At 43.4% G+C, this 20,881-nt stretch overlaps 1 protein-coding gene across 1 annotated transcript; it reads left to right on the top strand.

The window, feature by feature from the left end:
* The first annotated feature begins 6,883 nt into the window (after window positions 1–6,883).
* On the top strand, window positions 6,884–19,440 carry LOC146685266 (L-rhamnose-binding lectin SML-like). Its single transcript, XM_085444921.1, has 12 exons — window positions 6,884–6,982; window positions 7,446–7,478; window positions 10,005–10,100; window positions 10,540–10,633; window positions 10,798–10,892; window positions 10,988–11,032; window positions 11,122–11,260; window positions 11,353–11,450; window positions 18,030–18,115; window positions 18,506–18,640; window positions 18,931–19,042; window positions 19,215–19,440. Exons 1-12 carry the CDS (start codon window positions 6,949–6,951, stop codon window positions 19,280–19,282), a joined length of 1,035 nt encoding a protein of 344 aa, XP_085301047.1. The 5' UTR covers window positions 6,884–6,948; the 3' UTR covers window positions 19,283–19,440.
* Window positions 19,441–20,881: the final 1,441 nt, after the last annotated feature.

Raw genomic sequence — 20,881 nt, 5'->3', positions numbered from 1 at the left:
GAGAGCAGTTGATCAAATCCATAATTCCTTAGTTTTTACAGAAAAAGACTGAGAGAGTATCAGACGAGACTAGACAAAGACAAAGAGCCAAACAGGAAAGATAAGAGAGGGAAAAAGATGCAACCACCTCTGTTAAGAGCCAAAAGAGCGAAAATTAGAGGGGATTAACCGTACAGGTTCAGTGTTGTGGATGATCATTGCAAAAACCTTGTTGTTCAGAGTGGTGGTGGGTATGGGAAGCTAAAGAGGTGTCAGAGAAATGTCCACAAAAGCACGTAGGAGATGTGAGGTTTGTTGGTGATAGAATCTTACAGAGAGCAAAAATCAGGGCTTAGGAAAAGATGAACCACCCACCAGTATTTCCGAGATTCCCAGCAGGCGGGATCTTAAGGCTGCTACGAAATTGCCCAGCACAGCCGCAATAGAGATATTCCCAAGCGTGGAAACGCCTCTCCCTCTCCTCTGGGGCGAGCCTTGAACACCTGATCTACAGGGACCCCAGGACCACTGCCGCCTCTTGTACATGCTCCACCCACGTGTCACTGTAGATGATAACATCATCCAGGTAGGCAGCAGTATATGCAGCGTGCGGCTGCAGCACCCAGTCCATGACACGCTGAAAAGTGACCGGGGCTCTGAACACGCCGAACAGAAGTGTGTTAAATTGGTGCACATCTGCAAAACGTTGTTGCAATGCAGCAACATCCGCTTTCTGGGCCTGTGTGAGATGGTTATCAAAATGGAGGGAGGTGGGAATTGTGGAATTTGGCACCTCCGGACCCAACTCATCTCTTTCTTTCACCATGCTCACCAGAGAAGTGGTTTCAGCCTTTCTCCATGCTTTGTTTGTGTGGTTCCTCCCTTGTCCTAGTCAACATCTCCCACTTGCCGTGTGACCACAAAGAGTCCTTGCCCCCTTGGCGAGTAACTCCGAGTATCACCGGCCACTCGGCCTTGGCACAGAAGCTCATTAACCTATTTTAGTTGCTGGTACTGGAATATTTTGGATGGTTTCTACACTTGGAGCTGAGGAGTTTGTCTGCAGAAAGGTCACTTTTTCTGAACCTACTTACAGTGGTATGAAAAAGTGACCCCAACACTTTCATTTAGAAACTGCATTTTCTGTTTACTTGTATCTTTGTCTGATATTTAAATTTCTTTGATGATCTGAAACATTTAAGTATGACAAACATACAAGAAATCAGCAAAGGGACAAACACTTTATCACACCATTAGACTTGGATTGTAACCATTCTCAGTCACATGTTTAACTTTTGCATGTTGCTGTAGCTGGTATGTTCAATGGTATGTTGTGTTTTTCATGGACTAGTTCAACATTTCTTCACACAGTCACAGTTGATGCAAACCGCTTTCTCAATAATACTAAAGATTTTTGAAGCAATAATGATGCTTTCCCCAGTAACCAACTCAATTACACATTTTAACTCATTCTCCAAAATACTGTCTCCTTTTCGTGCTCTCTCTCACATGGACATTTTCCATGCAAATCCAAACAAATGTGTTCCTTGCTGGCCTCCTGCCGCACCCTGTCGATTACCATACATTCGACCTAGTTTTTAAAAAAAAAATTGTTTTGTTTTTGTGATTCTTGCTGGGGTTGTGGCGCAGGAGATCTAGTAATTGGAGCATTTGGTTGTCCAATCCCTGGCCGCTCCAGCCTGCATGCCAAAGTAACCTTGGACAAGATACTGAACCCTGAATTGTTTCAAGTGCATTCATTGTTCGTTCTAGTTTTATTTTCTTGATTGTCTTATGATTCTGTATTCTGTGGTGTTTGCATTTAGCTTCCTGTTTTTCTTAGTGTCCATAGGTCTTGTTATCTCCTTACTGATACAATTTCCTTGTTTTTTATTACATTCCTTTACTTCTGAGTTTCTGAGATCCTTTTGTTTGTATTCTGTTCACTCAGTCTTCTTTATTTTAAACTCAGTCGAATATGCATGCAGTGTATTTGTCATCTGTTACTTCCTGTTTTAATTTGGTGGTCTGGAGTCTCTTGTGCTTGTATTTAGATCTACTTCCTAGAGGCTTGACCTTTGAATTTGACCTTTCAATAAAAAAATGTGTAAAATCTGAGTGCCTGATAATGAGATTGGGGCCCTTCCACTCCCTGGCTGGATCAGCTCTGTCTCATCAGCAGCAGTATACAGTGAGGTCAATAAGTATTTGATCACCCTGTGATTTTGCGCGTTCTCTTACTTAGAAATCATGGAGGGGTCTACAGTTTTCAGCATAGGTTAGATTTCCACTGTGAGAGACAGAATCTAAAAAGAAAAATCCAGAAATCACATTGTATGATTTTTGAACAATTTATTTGTGAATTACTGTGTCAAATAAGTATTTGATCACTTGAGTCAAAAAATAATAATATTTAGTACAGAAGCCTTTGTTAACAATTACCGAGGTCAAACGGTTCCTGTAGTTCTTCACCAGGTTTGCACACACTGCAGGAGGGATTTTGGCCCACTCATCCATAAAGATCTTCTCTAGATCTGTCAGATTTCGGGGCTGTCGCTGAGCAACATGGAGTTTCAGCTCCCTCCAAAGATTTTCTATTTGATTTAGGTCTGGAGACTGGCTAGGCTACTCCTGAACCTTGATATGCTTCTTACGGAGCCACTCCTTGGTTTTGCTGGCTGTGTGCTTTGGGTCATTGTCATGTTGGAAGACCCAGCCACGACCCATCTTTAATGCTCTGACTGAGGGAAGGAGGTTTTTACCCAATATGTCACAATACATGGCCCCATTCATCCTCTCCTTAATACAGTGCAGTCGTCCTGTCCCCTGTGCAGAAAAACACCCCCAGAGCTTGATGCTTCCAGCCCCATGCTTCACTGTAGGTATGGTATTATTGGGATGATACTCATCATGCTTCTTCCTCCAAACATGGCGAATGGAGTTAAGACCAAAATGTTCTACTTTTGTCTCATCTAACCACAGGACCTTCTCCCATGACTCCTCTGGACCATCCAGATGGTCCCTGGCAAACTTCACATGGGCCTGGACATGGGCTGACTTAAGCAGGGGAACCTTCCATGCGATGCAAGATTTTAAACCATGACGTCTTAGTGTATTACTGATAGTAGCCTTGGAAACGATGGTCCCAGCTCTCTTCATGGCATTGACCAGCTCCTCCCGTGTAGTTCTGGGCTGATTCTTCACCATTCTTGGCATCATTGAAACCCCACGCCTGGCCCCAGTCCGAGGGACATTGACAGTCATCATTAGCCTCTTCCATTTCCTGAAAATTGCTCCAACAGTTGTTCTTTTTTCACCAAGCTGGGTGGCAATCGCCCCATAGCCCTTTCCACTCACTGTATATGGACCATCCAGTCTCTGCCAGATGATCTATCTCTCAAAGCAGAAACCAGGCCTAGTTTGTGTTCCTTAGATTTATAGTTTATGAGTGCTAGTAAGAGCATTTCTCCTTGTGTTTCCGAGTGTGCTTCCATCCTCTAGTCTCAAGAAGTGGTTTCCTATCCACTGGGATACTCACCTCAACAATTCACCTGCCTGCTCATCCTTTGATGGCTCCCTCCTCTATGGATTCACAGAGCTGTGGACCTTCTCGCCCCCTGCTTCCCCACTTAAAGGTCACAACCTCACCTCATCTGAAACCTGAGCCATTTCCAGCCACTCCCTTGCTCCTCTCATCGCCTCATAAGCCCTCTGAGTGAATATTTTAAGAACTTCAAGGTACATCACAGTAAATGTCTTTCTGAAAGTGCTATGAATAATTTTAAGGATATAATTCCTCCACTGTTATCTTCCTCAATGTCTTGTGCCAACACCAAGTTTACTGCTCCATCGAGTGTTTTGCGTTTGGGTCCAACATCCTGCGTGCTGCACAGCCGTACCTCGACAGTCTAAACTGGGAGGCAACTACAGAGAGTACCGCAAAGGAACACAAAAACAGGGAACCTGAGAGGACACATGGAACAATAACGTATTATAAAAATGCAAAGAGGAGGGCTGTGTATCAAACTCTAACAGCAGTGCACAGTCACATACCTGCATTCATGACAAAGACCAACAAAGTAGAATGGTTAATTTTGGTGAACAACCAGTGTGAGCCCTGTGTGAAAAGACGGCATAGTTCGCTAGTCTCTTTCCTGGTAACGAAGTCTCACATGGAACGAACATCTAACCCAACATAAGGATGACAGAAGTAACCCACAGCAAATGATATTTAACCAAAAATAACCAAGTCAATTTCTATTAATGTTATGGACTAGCAACATGATTTCTTTCCACAACATTTACATTCGTTACCTCTGTGGGAATCCTTCATCACTCTGAAGATTACTCACAATTCTTTGCCCTTCATAGTCAATGCAGGGTGACATTTGCAATAGTAGGTGATGCCATTGTCCCATTTAGCAGGATTTAACTTCAAACCTTTTTAACTACACTGCTTCGCCAACTGGATGTAACTAATCAATTAGGTATGAGCCTCCTATTGGACAAATACTGAATGGTGATTATCTTTCAGTTGGCAACAAGTTGCCCAAATGATGCAATGAGTTGCTTCTCATTTCTTAAACAACCTTGTTGAAAGACACATCTCGTGGTCGTGGAAAAGATGATAGTGTGTGTAAAAAGGGTCAAACCATTGTCATGCATCAAGCAGAGAAAACAGCTAGTGGACAGTGGGGACAGAGCATCTTAGAGGTAGGAATGTGGCCAGAAAAAAATGTAATTTGCGAGGGAGCATAAAGATTGGATTCTGGAGCACTGGAAGAAGGTCATGTGGTCTGAGTCCAGATTTACTCTCTTCCAGAATGATGGCACATCAGGGTAAGAAGAGAGGCAGGTGAAGTGATGCACCCACCATGCTTGGTGCCTACTGTACAAGCCTGTGGGGGCAGTGCTCTAGGACTGCTGCAGTTGGTCAGGTCGAGGTTCAGCAATAGTATGTGCTCCAAGAATGAGGTCAGCTGACTACCTGACTATACTGAATGACCAGGTTATCCCATCAATGGATTTTTTCTTCCCTGATGGCATGAGCATATTCCAAGACGATAATGCTAGGATTCATCGAGCTCAAATTGTGAAAGAGTTGTTCTTCCAGCATGAGACATCATTGTCACACATGGATTAGCCACCACTGAGTCCAAACCTAAACCCCATTGAGAATCTTTGGCTGTGCTGGAGAAGGCTTTGTGCAGCAGACTCAGGTTGTTGGTAAAAAGTTAATGCAACACTGGATGGAGATAAATCTTGTGACACTGCAGAAGCTTCTCGAAACAATGCCACAGCGAATGAGCGAGTAATCAAAGATAAAGGCGGTCCAATGAAATATCAGAGTGTGTGACCTTTTTTTTGGGTGGAGACTTTTTGTTTAGCCAGGCAGTGCATGTTACAAAAGCAAAGACTATCAATAATTCAGAACACAAACACTGCATCACCGACCCAGGACCCTGACAGAGGCCATGTTTCCATATTGCACATGTACTGTAGTGATGGAAGTGAAATGAATGAAGAAATACATAAAGGCAACACGTGAACAAGAGGAGCTTCATAGAGCTCATCTTAAAAAAGCAAATGTGTTTGCCACAAGATCACATTCAGGTCACAATTGTGATGGGAAAAGCTGTCAGACAGGACAGGCTTTAAAAAAGAAGACGCCTCTTGGATGAAAGTGGAAACTCCAGAAACCTTTTGCATGAAGGTGTAGCTGTGTACAGTGACATGTTATGTTTTTCAGTATTTTTCCTATTTTGTTTTGGCGCTCTCTTGTCCTGTGTCAGTGTGCACAGTTTGGCTTCCCTCGTCCCGTTAGCCTCAATTAGTCCCAGCTGTGTTCCCTCTTGTTTCACATCCTCGCCTTAGCCTAGGTGTATTTAAGTCCTCTGTCGTCCTCTGCTTGTTGTTCTGTTGGCCTCTGTGTTTCCCTGTATTCCATATTTTTGAGTCTCCAGTTCTCTCCTGAGTTTTTGTGTCTTTGAGTGTTTTTGCCACAGCAATAAAGCTGCCTCTTTCAGTTCATCCTTTTGTATCTGCGCCCTGTAATTTGGATCCTCACTCTACCTGCTGCACAGCCGGACCTGAAAAGTTCTTCACGCAGTCAGAGTTGAAGTAACACTTCTGTCTAAATACTGTGAGTGTTTTTGAAACTCTGTTTTCCTCGTGAACTGGCTTCAGAACACATTTTCACCCACTTTCTCAAATCTTTCTCCTTTGCGTGCTTTGACCAGAGAGACGTGCGGAGATAATCCATGCAAATGTGAAAATTTTCTATACAAATGTGTTCCTGCTGCACTCATGCTGCACCCTGTTTTTCTTTTTTAATAATCGTTTTATCACTACAAACATCAAGCAGCTAAAACATCCACCTGCTGCCACCCCATTTAAACCACTGTAAACACTGGTGTGTTGAACACCCACAGCTGTTGCTGCATGTGTGTCTGTGTCGTCCACTTGGTCTCCGTCCTCTTTGTTCCCTCTTTAGGACGCTGTTAATGAACAGGGGAGTGTCACTTTCTCTCTGAGCTGATCAGGCTCTTTGAACTGTTCTGTGCTCTTCATTTAAATCCAGACGTGATCACATTTTCAAACTGTAGCTCCTAAACTTTGGAACAGCTCTTCACGACATCTGAATCATTACAAAAAAAGTTGCAATAATTTGTATCGTGTTTTAAGAAAAAAGAAAATTCTTACCAGTTGCTAAACTGATTTAACCAATCAACAAATATGAGATGTGAGCCTCTCCCAGCTGTCACTGGGTCAGCTGATCCAGGCTTACATAACTTTTAATGTAAAGTAGTTTTATTTCCTTATTCATTTACATCTGAGATAGAAGATAATCCACATTTTGGGTTTTTTGCACTTTGCATATACATTACAAGTTTTATTCAAACAGAGTGAATCCAGCAGCTCTGTGTTTGATCCTCCATCAGCTCTTCACTGTAATCCAGATCTCCTAACATGATGCTCTGCTCCGGACTCAGCAGCACACTGTGTGAGTACAACACACTGATCATCCTTTATTTATACATGAAATCAGCTGCACATGTTCAGTCTAATCCTTTTCTAGCTTTCCACTGTGCTGTACTGTGACATGCTTTTCTTTCTGCTTTATTGGATCAGTTCATCTAACATCCTAAATACATGTTTGCATCACCTCAGCAGGACAGTTAGGCTTCACAGAGTCCTGAGAGCAATTCATGGCTGATCATTTACTTTGAAGAGTTGAAGTCAAACTGTCAACACAAATAAGTTTATTGACAAAAGTTGGAAAGATGAAGAGAATAAATGTGTCATTGAAATCTGCTGTTTAGAAAGAGTTTCCAAAGAATCCAGGTGTGAATGAAAGCAGCAGCTTTCTCCTGTTTGCTTTTCATTTCTGTTTCATGTTTTGAGGTGAATTCAACTTGATATCAAACACACAGTCTGACACTGAGCTTTCTTTCTGTCTCTTTCAGTGCTGGCAGCAACCTGTTCACTCATCACTTCAGGTAAATGCTGTTTTACTGCTTCTTATATTCTGGTCACAAAGAGCCTTTCTGTGAACTTTCTCATTATTAGAGCTCACCTCTTCTTCTTCTGTCTGTAACTACTAAATATTGTATTTGTGTGATCTAAAATCTAAACTCTATCCTTCACACACACCTTTTTAAAATCTTATTTCTGTTCCCAGTGAAAATGAAATGAACCCTGTCTGGTGGCTGCTGGGCGGGTGGGGGGGGGGGGGGGGGGGGTTCTGGATGTTGTGGGGCTCCTTGTTGACATGTGAGGAAATCAGGGATAGAGGCTTTGGATTGCAACCTGGTGGGGGGCTCCACTTCTTTAAGGAGCAGGTCTGGAGGGGGGGTTCCAACCTCAGAAGGAAACGCACCCCTCGTCCTCGTCCACACCCAGAAATACTTTGCAGTGTCAAATACTATGAATCTGCAGAAATACAACGATTTAGCAGAAACACTGTGACTTGGTAGAGATACTATGATTTACATGAACTCCTTTGACTTAGCAGAAATACTATAATCTAGCAAAAATAGTCAAACGTAGCAGAAATTCTATCATTGAGCAGAATTACTATGATTTAGCAGAAATGTGTGAATGCCTGTGAGCGTTCTCACAAATATGAAATAAACACATGTAAGCTGAGACTCTCTAAAGAAACAGCATTGTTGTTGTTCGGCTTTTCATTTCGCCATTTGTTGATTCACTCGAAGAACAAGTAACGTAATATAGTACAGTTTTATTTATATAGCACATTTAAAAACCAAAGCAAAGTGCTTCACAGTAATATGGAGAGTCAGCATAAGTCAATAACAGGGTACAAATCAGGCACTAACAGACCAGAAGAGCTAGATAAATACAAAACCCACTAAGAAGACAAAAACAGCAGGAACATTAATAATAAAAGCATAAATTTAATAAAAGATTTAAAAGTTAAAAATTTAAAAGATTTAAAAGGGTATTAACTGGTCAGGAAAGCCAAATCAAATAGATATGCTTTCAATCTGGATTTAAAGGATTGGATTGAGTCAAAATGGGTCAAGTGATCAGTTTGATATCAATCTTTTGTGATACACCGTCATATTTACATTATTTGTACAGTGCCAATGATTTGCTTTGGTAGCTGCTCAAATTTCACTGCTTATATGTTTAAACTTAATTGATTAAAGTGGTTGTTTTCTTTTGGATCTTTTATTAGAATAGGCGCTTATAATGATTTTCTTGTGAAAGGTGACTTTAGATCAGAGTGGAGGAACTTGCAGCAGCGACAGTTTTGTGTACAGGATGTTGATGATCAGATAAGACGACAGGAAACGTATGCAGGGACGTGAAAGCAGCGCTTTAAGAGTTTTAAAATGATGAGTAACGTTGAAGAATTTATATAAATACAAGTCAATGAGTCAAGGACATAATTAGGATCATGTTTTTGATTAAAGAGTCCCAAACATGATGAGTTAGGGAGGTGCAGGAAAAGGTGTTTTGTTTCCTTTGCAGAAGATCTCGGCGACCACAGGGGGGTGAGGATGATGGAGGCCTGAGGCCTGATGGACCACAAGAGAGGGACCCAGAAAAACCTAATCTTACGCATGGAGTGTTCTCGAGTGGGAGCTGGCATTTTATTATTGGACCACTTAGATGACATGAGGTTGTTGTCTGATTTGCTGAGCCAGAGGATGGGTGTCAAAGAAATGGAACAAGTAAAGTGTAGTGACCCTCTTTTTAGCAAAAGAGGGTCAAAAGGGGAAGTGTGGAGATCAGGGAAATTATTTTACTGCTATTGTTAATAATCATCATCATTACCATTGCACTAATAATATAATCTACAGTATTGATATTGCATTCAGAGGTTTAAACAGTGTGTGTCTTTCAGAAAGACTAAGTGGCAGGCTGACAGGAAGTTGCAGGTTTGCAGAGTGTGCCTTTTGCAGAACTGAAACCGAAGTGCAGGTTGACAGGAAACAGCTGCCATGAAGATAGAGACAATGTTCCTTTTTAAACTGTGTTAAAAGTCATTGTGGTTTTGAATTGACGTATGCATATATTGTATCTGATGACGCATGAGATACAAGCCCTGATGGTATGAAATATCTGTTTATGCTTTGATTAAGTTGGAGATCAGCCCTGTCTGCGAACGGAGCTGGTCTTCCCACGCGTGTATTTCATTAAAATCAATTGTCTGACCAAGCTCTTGTTGGACCATGGTTGTTTGTACTCTCCTTCCTCAATATTTGAACCTTAACAAGGGCAACCTGCACGTGGCGAATAAAGCCTTGATTGATTGATTGATTGATTGATTGATTGATACCAAAATTAGGGGGAATTTACGACTGTGCGCTATGTGCTTCGAATATTGTGTGTGGTTTTTGTTTTATACAGTTGTCAGTCAGGCCTCTAACTATGAAACAAATTACACTCCAAAAGACCCCGGGCTTCTGAAAAGATGACCCGGGCTTAAACCTAGCATTTATTTTACATTATACATTTACATTATTACATTATTATACATTTATTTTTTATTTCAGGCTTTATCAGAGCTCAAGTTCCTCCTCCTGTGACCCCCATATCCACAGGGAGAGTGGTCACCTCTAACGGCCTCAGTGTTCATCGCCTGAGCTGTGGTAAGATGGAAAATAGTGTCCAAGAATTCACTGCAGATCAAATTCAGACTCTCAGGCTAAATTCAACAAACTTAACAAGTATTGGATGAACTGTTTATAGTTTACAGCCTTTTTATGCACAGCTGCTTATTTTCAGTTTAAATTGTATTTTCCTGATCAACAAACCAACAGTGCATTTATTCTTTAAAAAAGCTCTGAGGATGTTGGACTGTGTATAAAAGTTCAGAAACATTTGATGTAGATTAGAAACAAAAACACTGACTTAAAGTTTCCTCCTTGATCAGAGTTAATGTAATATCCACTGTGGTGGTGTACAGAGGTACAATCCTCATTATTTATGGATCTGCAGCATCTGAGTCTGAAACTGAAGCCTGAAACCTGGATTATTGCATGTTGTGTTGAGTTGTTCCTTTTCTCTCATACTGTGTCTGTATAACAGTGGGTGGAATGATCATTGTGAGGTCAGCTGAGTACAGATGTGGAGGTGAAGTAATCTGCTCTCACGGTGACGCTGTGAACAACGTGAGGAACAGGTGAGCACTGTGGGATGGTAGAAGTGAGCCTTTGATTCAAAAGAAGAAACAAACTAAAACCTGTTGAACAGCTTTACTCAAACTAACAGGAAGTAAATGATTACCTGAAAGTAACTTGTTTCATATCTTTGAGCTGAAAACCAGCTGTTTCTGTCTCCCTGCAGCTGTGATGGAAAAACCGAGTGTGACATAAAGTCAAACATTACTTATGATCCTGGAGTCTGCAAATACCTGGAGACCACCTACGACTGCTTCCCACGTAACGACTCTGTTAAACCTGTGATTAGAAATGACTGATGAACCCAATCTGTACATGAATGATTACAGTTTCTATGGGATCTGTGTCTGTTTCAGGCCAAAGTGTAACATGTCAAAACTTCCAGTCAAACCTTCAGTGTGGTGAGAACACAGCTTCTATGTCTTTCTACATTTAATGCAGTTAAAAATATCACCATGGTTACAGTTTGACTCTATGAACTCTTCCTCAGATGAAGGACAGGTTATAGTCGTCTCCTGGGCGAATTATGGTCGCCGTGACACGACCACGTGCCCTGGCAAATATACTATCGAAAATCTCAACAACGTTAACTGCGCCTGGTCAAAAAGCATGAACTATGTAACTACCAGGTACAGATGCTGACTCTGTTTCTTCAGCTCTCCATCTTCTCTCAGATGATGCAGTGAATTTTCGCTGATTCACCTTTGACCTGCATTCACAGGTGCAATGGGACAAACAGCTGTACTGTTGATGCAAAGATCTCAGACGACCCGTGTCGTGGCATTTATAAGTACCTGGAGGTGTTTTACACTTGTCAGGGTAAGTAACTCAAATAATAAACTTCTAAAGATAATCTTTTAGGGTCGGTACATTCAGACTTGTTTTTGAAGTGAATGAAAATGAAAATTCTTCATCATTTTTAAAAGATGAACCTTTCTGTGCTGAAAAGAATCATCAGAAAATCATCAGTCACGAAGATTTCGTCAGTTTGTTTTAGATCCTGAGTGAACACCTCGTGATTTTATCATCAAATAAATACAAATATTATAAAATAATGATAAAATAAAAATAAAACCAGTCAAAGTGACATTTAAAATTAAAATCAGCTGACATTTAAAAACAGAATTCAAAAAGTGTTTACAAAGTCATTTGAACGAACAAAAGGTACTTTTGCATAAGTCGAACAGAAAATCAAGCAGGACAGAAAACATTATAATGTGGAGACAGAAAGAAAAAGATTAGATGAAAAACAGAAAATGACAATAACAAAGACGAAGAAAACATCACAAAGTTGATTCTGTTCATCTGGACGAGCTTGTACTCGCCACAATATTACTCATCGAGTGAATAACTCAATTATAAAAAAGTCCTGACACGTTTTGTGCCTCATTGCTTCGTTTAACGCTCAGCTCTGTCATCACGATAGAAATGCAACTGTTTCTCCCAGATTTGCCACTAAAAACAGGCCCGCAGCAGAAACCTCACTGGGAGCAGCGTTTGAATAAAACGTATGACGACACTATGTCAGGGCTCTGTGTGCGGGCAGGCGGAGAGGAGGATCCAAGCGCAGGACTCGAACACAGAATTGTGAATCAGAACCTTAGCTTTATTGCTGACATGAAAACCAAACGTGAAGTGACTACTGAAACCGGAGACCAGGAACACACAGGCATAACCTGAAGGTACGACGCGACACCGAGCATGGGAAAACACAGGGCTTAAATACACAGGGTAGTAATGAGGGAATGGGCCACAGAAGGGGGACACAGCTGGGGGAGATCAGGGCTAATGAGACGGGGGAAACAAAGCTGCACACACTAACATAAGACAGACTTTCACAATAAAACAGGAAACATGAATCACAACTCAGAGACATGGACTCAACACAGAGAGACAGAAAATGACACATGGAACTGAACTATACATGAAACCACAATTCCTAAAAAATGGATAACAGATACATGAAACTCTAATAATAATAATAATCATCACAACCACAAGAGAACAAGAAAACAATCCATGATGCAAAATTACACCAAAACATAATAAACTCAAAATACTGGGTCCAACGGACCCAGAACCGTGACAGTACCCCCCCCCCTCCAAGGGCTGGCTCCCGACAGCCCAAACAAAAAAAAGCACAAAGCACCAGGCCAGGATAGAGGGACAGAGACCAAACAAAAAACAAGGAGCACCAGAGTCCAAAAACGCAGGAAAGCACATCAAAAACAAAAACCAGAGCTCAACAAGAGTCCACAAAAAGTTCAGGGGGCCGACCGTGCACACGGCAACGGCGGCGACGGGCAAACAGTTCGGGAGGCCAACCGTGCACATGGCAACGGAGGCAAAACCAATCAGGAGGCCGACCACTTTGAAGGTAGTGGCGGCCACTGAGCAGGTCCGGAGGTCGGCCGCGATGCCAGCGGCGGCGACGAACGCTTTCCGGAGGCCGTCCCCGAAGGCCATGATGCCAACTTAGAGGCCCGGAAAACGGCCGGCAGAGGCGAGGCGGAACGGGTCGAGCTGGCTCTGACGGCGGTGTGGTAACCGCAGGACCAGACGAGGCCGGACCAGGCGAGGCCGGACCAGGCGTGGATGAAGACACGGAGGCCGGACCTGACGGCAGCGGGACGGCTGCAGGCAGTGATGCGAATGGTGATGATGTAGAAGTCGCGGGGGATGACTCAGCAGACGACAGCTGAACAGACTTCCCCGGACCATCAGCAGATGTGAGGATGTGCTGGCTGGGTCCTCCAGGACCCTCAGTTAACGAGGCGTGGTGCTGGATGGGCTCCTCGGACCCTCCAGCTGACGACACTTGAGGCTGGACGGGCTCCTCGGGCCCATGACCAGCAGCTTTACAGCTGTGGCTCCAGCAAACATCAGCTGATACTAGAAATTAATATTAAATAAATTCTAACAACAGCTGATCAAGCTGAAGCATGCTGCTGTTGTTTAGCGCGACATCCGCTGGTTTCCTCTTTCTGGCGCAAAGTGGGCGATAAACAAACAAGAGAGAAAAGCCGATCAGCTGATCATTGATCAGTTTCATGACTGAAGTAGCAACAGGAGAGAGAGGGAGAATGAGAGGAGAAGCTGTGCAGTGTAACAGAATAACTCCAGCTTTGTGTCTTTTTCCATTCGAGCTGAAGTCCGGGACAAACTGTTCCTTTTCACCTCAATACGAAACATGTAATATTTCCTCTGAATGCGAGACGATTGGCAACTCTACTAACTAACCTTATGAACAAAATAAAGTTCACTATCAGTAACATCATAGCACCCACCCAGCTGTATAGAAACCCCGTCATGCTAGCTAGTACGAGTTATTGTAACTGACTGTAAAAAGTCAGCACAGCTAAAATAAACTCCACCTAAACTTGGTTTATATCTGACCCAGATAGACTGCAGGTCATAACTTCTTACCTGAAGTTCAGTTCACCTGACACTCGGACCGGCGGCCTCCTCGGGTCTCTGCTCCTCCTGCCTCACCTTTCCCTCATCCACCTGGTGGAAGCTCTGCCACAGCCACCACCAAACAACTGAGTTATTTTTACAAATCTGCCAATCCACCAGCTTTCATTGTTTATACTGTTACAACAACAAAAAAAAAAAGAAAAAAACCCCCATCGGCCCATAAAAACGAAAAATCACCATCGGGCATACCGGATGGCCAGCCCAGCTCTGATTGTAGGGTAGCAAACATCGTCGGAAAACACGTTTTCAACACTGCAGGTTACCTGGTGTAATGCTTTACTGAAACATGGTCTGACTCCTATCTAACTATATAAAGAGTAACTGAAGGTTAAGCCAGGCGCTCACACCTCCGCTCTGCTGCGTCTCAGCCACCATCTCTCTGGCAGAAAGGGCGCTAGAGCAGAGCAGGGGAGAGGCGAGCTGGAACAAACTATTTCTTTTGGGGGGTGATTTATACGTTTGTCTTTAGAATATTACGTCTCAACCAAGTACTGTATGGTTTTTCTATTTTTAGTAGTGTGTCACACAAACAGCAAATATTGTCAAAAAAAGTAAGACATCTTTGGGGTGCTTTGATTCCTTTGGGCTATATATGAGCTAAAAACGCCCGTGTTTAAAACTAAGTATGTTCCCTAAAACGGTGACAGAGCTACAGACCCATGACAGCCTTACCCAGTCAGCCAGTAGCTATGACCAGCACTACTTGTGCAGTTAATAAGAGGACAGGTAATGTTTGTCGCATTGTTACGCACAGCACGCTCATTTGTTTCAATTCGTCAGTTGCCACAAGACAACTGACCAACGTGTACATAATAAGCTAATACTCCTGGGTGCTATAGAGTACAGTGTACGCTGTTCACCATACTTCATGGCTTTGCTGCATCAGTCTGCCTCTCTGAGTTAATTTGTGTTTCTCCTACAGCTCTGGACCGCCCAGGTCTGATGCAAGCCAGATCCTTTTATTTAGTAAAAATGGGATTAATAGTTAAACATTATTGTTGAGGGGCACAGACAGGACTCCGCACGCACACAAACATTACAAACACAAGGGCACTTTGGGCACCCATCAGGAAAGGGGGGGTGCTCAAGCCCCTCCCGCCCCCCCTCTGCACGTGCCTGGTGAAAGGGGACAATCTGGGGATCCGTGGGTCCAAGGGGAAACTCACACGTCCATATAGTGGGGAAGTCACACAACTGTCACACAGGAGAGGAAAATTACTCACAGTCTGAAAAACAAGCACAAATTCACGGAGCTGAGAGAATCACTAACGTGTCTCGCACAACCGTCCAGCGACCAGAAGCACAGCGTCCCGGCCTTAAATGGTGGGAAGATAATGGCAGCTTAATTGCGAACAGGTGTGTGGGCCAAGGGCGGGAGCCCACAGTGAGCTCCGCCCAGGCAGAGCGGTGAGGAGAGAGTGAGAGAGAAACAATACACATGTAGCCTTGCGGGGCCGGCTGGGTAGACACGGGGACGTGACATGTTCACTCCGTCAGCTGTTGAACACCTGCTGCTGATTTAAGAAACACGCCCATGTTAACTGGTGACAGTCACAGTTTAACGTTTTCAGCTGTGTGCGCCCTGTAAAGTAACACCATCAGGATGTTCTACATTTAATGACGCACATCGATGGATTGGTGCAGGCGTATCTCAATAAGTTCTGCTCAAATAACTGGATTATGGATTCCTCATAACCAGGTGTGTTATGAGGAATGTTGTCACAGTTTATTTATAATGTGTTGTTATAAGCTGATTAAAAAACAGAGCCATCCAGTTACTATGTTACAGCGCCACTGTCAGGGTTCCTGGGCCGCTGACCCAGCGTTTTCAGTTTGGTCTTCTGTCAGTGTTTAGTTTTCATGTTGGTTTCCTGTTTTATTGTGTTAGCCTTTTGTCTGTGTGTACTTTGTTCATTTCTACTTCCCAGTTTCTCATTAGTTAGTTCAGCTGTGTTCTTACCGGTTTCTAATCATCCTCATCATCCAGTCGGTTTCCCTGAGTTCCTGGTATTGTTCTCACCTATTCTGCGTGTGGGCTTCCGTGCTGGCTCTTTAACTGGCCAGCATGTCGTGGAGTGGGTGGGAGGTGTCGTCCAACATCGTCCTTCTCTTGGACAACATCCACGTCTCAGACACCACCTTAAGGGAGTCCGGCTCCATCCCCACAACATTACTGGCCTTGCAGATCAGTTTATTTAGTCTGTTAGCATCTGTGAACCTCAACCTGTTGTCCCAGCATGCAAGAGCATAGAGGACAGGACTGGCCACAACAGACTGATAGAAAATCCTGAGCACTGTCCAAAACACGCTAAAAGACGCAGAAAATACAGATATCTCTGGCCTTACTGTAGAGTACCCAGTCTAGTTTATTTAATGTGTACTCTGAGGTATTTATAGTCCTTCACCGTGTCCACGTTGACCCCCTGGTTTGAAACACAGGTCGCAGCTTTCCTGGTCCTCCTAAAGTCCACAATCAGGGCTTTTGTCACACTGAGCTGCAGATGATTCTGCTCGCACCATGTGACAGAGGAGTCGACCACAGCCTGGTACTCCATCTCATCACTCTCACTGATGCATCCAACCGCTGCAGAGTCATCAGCAACCTTCTGAAGATGGAGGTCTCTGTGCAGTGGCTGAAGTCTGTGGCGTAGAAAGTGAAGAGGGGAGAGCATGGTCCCTTGTGTTGCCTCTGTGTTCCTGATCACATTGTCAGACACAAAGTGTTGAAGACGCACATATTGTGGTCTTCCTGTCAGGTAATCAACAATCCAGGACACCGCAGAGGCATCTACCTGCATCACTATCAGTTTATCACCCAGGAGGGTCGGCCTGATGGTGTTGAATGCACTGGATAGTCAAAAAACACGACCCTCCCAGTGCTCACCGGTTGGTCCAGGTGGGCGTAGACACGACTGAGCGTGTTTGGTACAGGAAAGAGGGATGACGTCTTCCACAGCACTGGTGCACAGGCCTCGAGGACACCGGGACTCGCCCTGTCTGGTCTTTCAGGCTTTTTTAGTGGAGTCGTTCATTTGTCTCTGAACCTGGTCCTAGGTAAAAGTTACAGGTGGAGCAGGAGTGTCAGGACTTTCACAGTATGCTCAGGTGCAATGAGGAGAAAGAGGGAGAGAGAGTGGTGTGGCTTTGGACTGTAGGCTGACTACAGTTAAGTCAGTCGGGGGGTGAGCGTTAGCTGCAGTGTCAAATCTGTAGAAGAACAAATTCAACCTGTTGGCCCTCAGCTCTGCTTTTGAATGGCGTGAGTCCAGTGACGCTTTTCAGGACTTTTCAAGCTCCTTAGACTACCGTGACCTGGGTGACTGAGAACCTACAAAGACATATCTTCATGCCACTCCAGAGCTTTCTCATGTTGTTCTGCTGGAGTTCCCACTCCAGCTTTCTCCTGCAACTGTCCATAGCCTCTCTGATCGTGCCCTTCAATAAAAACGAAACCCTTTCCACCTCCTCTCTGTGGCCCTCTTTTTATCGTTGAGGAGAGCTGTGATGTTCTTTCACCCACGGCTTGTTATCCGAATAACAATGTATAGTCCGAGCTGAGATAATGGAGTCTGAGCAGATGGTTATGTAATCACTGATACACTCAGTGTCCTGTGGGGCTCACAACGTATCTGCCTGTTGCCTCATAACAAGTTCTCTCTCAGCTGGTAAAACAGACGACATACTGTGTGAAAGTTGGAAGTATAGCATTCAAAGTGATGTAGTGGAAGTCATCCAAGGTGGCTATGAAGGCATAGAGTGCTGAGTCTGTAACCAGGTATCGCAGAAGGAATAATGTCAAATGAACCTCATCAGCTTAAATTCAAATAGACTCAGTAGTGGAACACGGCTAGGTATTTTCTTTGTCTTTTGAGGAATTATTAATCTGATTATCGACCTTCTACCTTTACAATTATTTTGCAGCTCCTTCCTGCCCTGCTGGTTGGACTTGGTTTGGAGGTCGCTGTTTCATCTTTGATAGCAGTCAGAAGAACTGGACTGATGCTGAGGTACATCAGAAATAACAGCAGCTGTATGTGTACATGTTATATGTGGGACATATAAAAAGCTTCCTGCTGTGAGAATCATTCAGTGAAAGAAGACTTGCTTTATATTCATATTCACACACAGTTGGAAGTGCATGAGTAAATACACAGGACTTCTGTTCTTAGCTGATTATTGCTGCGGCGTCACAGCCCTGCACTAACAGCTTCATGCTGATACATGCAGTGCAGTAATGTTCATGCAGTGATGTTCAGAATTCAGAGCAAACATTCCCTCCTCGTGTCTCTTCTATTCATCAGCTCTCTCTTTGCTGCCTTCATCAAACTCACTTTATCTTTGATTTTAAATGCATTCTCACACTTTTCATCTTCTGTGCACCTCATCTTCCTCCTCAGAGTTCCTGTCAGACACTCGGTGGAAATCTGGCCTCATACCACAGCACAGCTGAGTACACCTTCATCAGAAAGCTCACTCGCACAGCAGCAGGGTCGTATCCGACAGCTTGGGTTGGAGGCAACGACAGAGAGACTGTAAGTGCTTCACAGATAAAGAGGATGAGCTGCAGCTGTTTCTGATATTTCATATGTTTCTCTTCATATTCATCAGTTTGATTCAAAGGTCAACATGTGACAGACTGATTAATCAGGACTTTGTTCCTGGAGACAGATGTTGCTGTTGACTTGACTTTTCTTTTCATTTTTTATCTGCACAAACAAAATGAACCTTCGTTGTGTTCGAGTGGTGTAAGAGGTCTCATGTCTGCACTCTCAGCATAGATGCATCAAAGTACATCAGAACAAACTGAACTTTATTCTTCCAGGAAACTGTGTGGAAGTGGAGTGATGGTTCCCAGTTTGACTTCAAAAACTGGGGTAATGGAGAACCTGACAACTCTGGAGGAAATCAAGATTGTATGGAGATAAACTTTAATGGTACAAACTGAAAGTGGGCCTGTTGATGAAATGTGTTTGGTTTTTATATTGACTGAAGTCATGTGATCTTAGGTCTTTATAAGAACTGTGTTTGTTCTTTTTACATTAGAGAAGAAGAAAACATTTACAGCACAGACCTCTGATTTTATTTCTTTGTTTTGATTCTTTACAGGACGAGATTTTGTCAACGACCAAAGATGTAACTCACAGAGAGGGTTTGTTTGTGTCAGAGGTCCATAACTGCTCCTTCGTGTCCTGACACGTCTGACATGATGATGTCACAGCCTCACTGCTGATGTCACTTCCAGCAGGATGTCAAGCCTCGATGACATCACTGCTGGAGGGTATTGATCAATATGATTTCCTATCACAATAAACATGAATAAATAGATATCCTGAGCAGCAATCAGTCTCACCTGTTTTCCTAATTTCATTCTCACTTTGTGTAATATACTGAAAATAATTTAGTAAAGCCACACACACAGGTTTGTGTAAGTGACACAATATAGAATATAATTTAGAAAATTCAAACAGTCTAGCTGGTTTCACTTCCTAGCTGTAAAAGCACGCTTCTGCAAAAGCATGCAGTTTCCTGTCAGCACTTTTTTGGCACAGAGTGTACTCAGAGTTAGGCCTTTCTCATATGAAGCAATATAATCAGCATATAAACATTTAAGATAATAAATTTAAACCTCAACACCTCCCAGCCCATTGTTTATTCAGTGGGCTGGTTTCACTCATTATGCAAATGTATGTTTATAAGAATGGGGAAACCTGCAGTCAGCTGAGACTGAAGAAGTCACTTGGATGCAGTGGCGGTCCTAGCCTGTTTGGTGCCCTGGGCGAACACCCCCTCTGGTGCCTCCCCACCCCGTCCCCTGTACTCTCTACCCCACCCCACACCCACACATAAATATATTAAGGATTGTACATTAACATATTTTACTGTAAAAACTGTTATTTTAACAAATAAACAACTGACAATGGCTAATTAACCTCTGGGGTCGACGGACGCGCCGGTGCATCAAAATCACATGACCAATTTAAGACAACACAGCTACAAGATGCAGCGACTCAGAGTCTCCATTTCAACTTGGGTCGAAACTGCGGTCTTCAAACTATACGCCAGTTTTTGAATTGTGTCGATGGGCCACGTAAAACCAGAGTTATGCTAAAAAATACACACAATGTTTTTTTCTGAACAAAACAGTGGTGTTTACAGCGGGAACAACAGTAAAAATGACGTTTTCTACGGACAGCGCTAGCAAACACTCTCCGCTTGCGAGTGAAAATGTCACGACTGGGGCTGCAGCCGTGTGAAGTTCGGAGAAGGAGGACTTTGCAGCACTTACTTGAGAAGCAGGGAGGTTTATTAGAGAAGACAGAACACAAAGTGGGGATGGCAAAACAGAACTGAGGATAACCTAAACTGGGAAAACTAAACTATAGAATGGCAAACCTGAAACACGAGAGGAGAACTGCAGGGAGAGCACATAGTGGAGACACAGAGAGGTTCACGGAGCAACGCAGAAACACAGGGTGACACAGAGGATGAACACAGACGACGCGACGAGGAACAGAGGCAGACACACACTATAAATACACAGAGACACACTGGGAAATCACACACAGGTGGGAGACACAGCTGGGCCTGATTAACCTGACGAGACAGGGGAACACTAACACCAGGGACCAACAGGGGGAGCACAAACCCAGGAACCCAGCATCCAAAACCCCAAAACACAAAACAGCCCATAAATAATAATAATAATAATAATAATAACATCAATAAATACACTAAACACAAAATCACTGAGTAAGGACTCAGGACCATGACAG

The sequence above is a fragment of the Copadichromis virginalis genome, linkage group LG20 (assembly GCF_057382275.1).
Source record: "Copadichromis virginalis isolate Kocher_CV1m ecotype Utaka linkage group LG20, C_Virginalis_male_GT1.1, whole genome shotgun sequence".
Taxonomy (NCBI): domain Eukaryota; kingdom Metazoa; phylum Chordata; class Actinopteri; order Cichliformes; family Cichlidae; genus Copadichromis; species Copadichromis virginalis.
Note: the sequence above shows the minus strand (reverse complement) of the source record. Positions and strands in the feature narration are given on the sequence as shown.